The following is a 2,576-nucleotide window of genomic DNA, read 5'->3' as shown; positions in this document are numbered from 1 at the left end:
GTGCAGGGCTGGAACCCCCAGACTCCGTGACAGAGGGCGATGGGCTCTGGTGGGCACAGGCTCTCAGGGGGGCAGGGGGCAGGTGGCTTCTCGTGGGGGACGATGGGCTCTCTGGGAGCAGAGGGGCTCTCAGGGGGACGGAGAGGCTCTTGGGGGAGTTCTGGAGGGTGGGTGATGATGGACGTCCCAGGGGGCAATGGGAAGTGCTGCGCTGGGGGACCAGCTAACCCCACCCTCTCCGCCCAGGTCTCAGATCTGCACGGAGCCCTTCCTGCACCTGCGCTACGAGCGCACGGACTGCAACCTCATGTGCTCGGCCAAGGGGCACCCGGCCACGTCCGATTCCTGCCGGGCCGGGGACTTCCGCGCCGCCTTCTCCAGCAGGTGGGGGTCCCTTGCCCCACGCGGGGGTCTGGGCCCCTCCTTCCCCCCACAGTGCTGGGGCTGGGGCTGGGGCTGCCTCCCAAAACAACTGACGTGCACCGGGGCACAATCCTGAGGGCCCAGGGGTTAGTGGGCAGCACCTGCCCAGGGCTCACTGGTGACTTGCCTTGTGGCTGCCAGGCCACTGCCCCTGCCCCATCTGTGGCCCAGAAGACCCCACCTTGCCCCCAGCGCCCTCAGCTGCCCTGCAAGGGGTGCAGTGGGGTTAGTTCCCAGCCATATGCCGGGCTGCTGGGCAGCATGTGCCTGGGCTAACAGTGGCCTGGCCCTGCAGGTACCTGAAGGAGTTTGGCTTCACCATCCCTGGGCGCCCTGTGATGGTGGATGACGTGCGTGTGCGAGGCATTGGCAGCACCGGGATTGGCCAGGACGAGCCAGTCGCGGCCAGTGGCAGACCTGCCCGCGTGGAGATGGTGAGACCCAGGCGGCAGCACTCTCCCGCCCCCCCGTGTGCACCCTTCTTCCCCCCTGGAGCTGTGGAGAGGGCTTGCTCCCTCCCTTCCTAGGGGCAAGCGGGCTCTGGGACGGGGTAGCACCTATTCCAGGGCAATCCCACAATGCCCCTGCCAGTCAGTGATCTGCCGGTCCTCTCCCATGCCCTGCCTCAGAGCAGCTCCTCGGGGCTCAGCTCTTCCCAGACAGCCCTGCCCCGGGGGCAGGACATGCGGTGTGGCACAACGGGCACCTCTCCTGGGCAGCACAGGCCCGCAGGGCGCTGAGTGCAGGAGGGCAGGCTGGCTGTGCTGAGCCCTGCCCTGTGGGTCCAGATGGCTCTTCTGGGGCAGGGCAGGATCAGTGCCTGGGTCTTGCCTGGCCTGGCCCCTCAGTCTGAACTGCTGGGACACTGGCTCCATCTGTGCCAGGGCGCAGGGGAGAGGGTTCCCTGTTAAGTGATGCACAACAGGGCAGGGTTGGGGGAACCTGGGCCCAGGCACTCTCAGGGCATCCCCTCTTCTCCCTGGGCAGGTGACCCGCTGCTATTTCACTGATGGCTACCTGGACACCTGTGTGTACCTGCTGGAGAATCTGTCCTGGGACCACTCCATCCCTGGCCCCAGCATCATCATTGATAAGAACAGGTGGGAGGGGGGTAGATGAAGCCTGGATGCTTGGGTTCTATGCTTGTCGCTGGGGAGGGAACCTGGGCCAATGGTTAAAGCAGGACGCTGGGCATCAGGACGCCTGGGTTCTCTGCCCGGCGTCGAGAGGGAAGAGCTGAGCGAGGCTGAGATCGGAGGTCAGCGCTCCTGGGTGCTGTTCCCAGCCCAGGCTCCAACTTGCTCTGTGACTGGGGAAGTCTCTGTCTCTCCTGCATGAGAGGCTGTGCAGGTGCTTCAGGGAGTTCTGGAGGGTGGGTGATGATGGACGTCCCGGGGGGTGATGGGAAGTGCTGTCCTGGGGAACCCTCCCATGGGTGTATGCACTAACACAGCCTTGTCCCTCAGCACCATCCTCATTGAGCCGGGCTGCACAGCCTCCATCACCCGCCACGGGGACATCAGCATTGCCCTGGGCTCCGAGAAGCAGGGCCCCATCAGCACCCAGCTCGACACCATCCAGCTCTCTATCTTCTCCCACCGCTTCATGGGCATTGCAGGTGAGGCTGCGGCACCAGGCCAGCCCCCAGGCCCACTCTACGTGTGTGTCGTCCAGGAGCTTATCTCGTTCTTTTTTGAACCCTGTTATAGTCTTGGCTTCACAACATCCTCTGGCAAAGAGTTCCACAGGTTGACTGTGTGTTGTGCAAAGGAATACTGCCTTTGGGTTGTTTTAAACCTGCTCCCTATTAATGGCTGGTTTAGAAACAACAAATCCTGCATCTGAACAGGGGGTTAGACTAGGTGTCTGCTGCAGTCCCATCTAACCCTGTGCTTCTATGATTCTAGTTTCATTGGGTGACCCCTCGTTCTTGTGTTCTGGGGAGCAGTAAATGACACTTCCCTGTTCACGTTCTCCACATCATTCAGGATTTTTAGATCTCTATTATATCCTCCCTTAGCTGTCTCTTTTCTAAAATGAAAAGTCCCAATCTTGTTAATCTCTCTTCATATGTACGTTTTCCAATTCTAATATATCTTTTTTGAGATGGGGCGACCACATCCTCACATAGTATTCAAGCTGTGGGTGGACCA

The 2,576-nt window shown here is 61.1% G+C and overlaps 1 protein-coding gene across 1 annotated transcript; it reads left to right on the top strand.

Annotated features, from left to right (window-relative positions):
- Positions 1-246: 246 nt before the first annotated feature.
- On the top strand, positions 247-2,041 carry LOC116818239 (5-oxoprolinase-like; the record flags this gene model as incomplete). The annotated part of the gene is made up of 4 exons (XM_032768996.1): positions 247-384; positions 719-857; positions 1,411-1,523; positions 1,890-2,041. Coding segments are annotated over 4 exons (542 nt in total), but the record flags the coding sequence as incomplete, so codon positions are not given.
- Between the last annotated feature and the right edge of the window lie 535 nt (positions 2,042-2,576).

Source organism: Chelonoidis abingdonii, unplaced genomic scaffold (genome assembly GCF_003597395.2).
Source record: "Chelonoidis abingdonii isolate Lonesome George unplaced genomic scaffold, CheloAbing_2.0 scaffold3148, whole genome shotgun sequence".
Classification (NCBI taxonomy): Eukaryota; Metazoa; Chordata; order Testudines; family Testudinidae; genus Chelonoidis; species Chelonoidis abingdonii.
The sequence above is the reverse complement of the archived record's forward strand: the minus strand, read 5'-3'. Positions and strand labels throughout refer to the sequence as shown.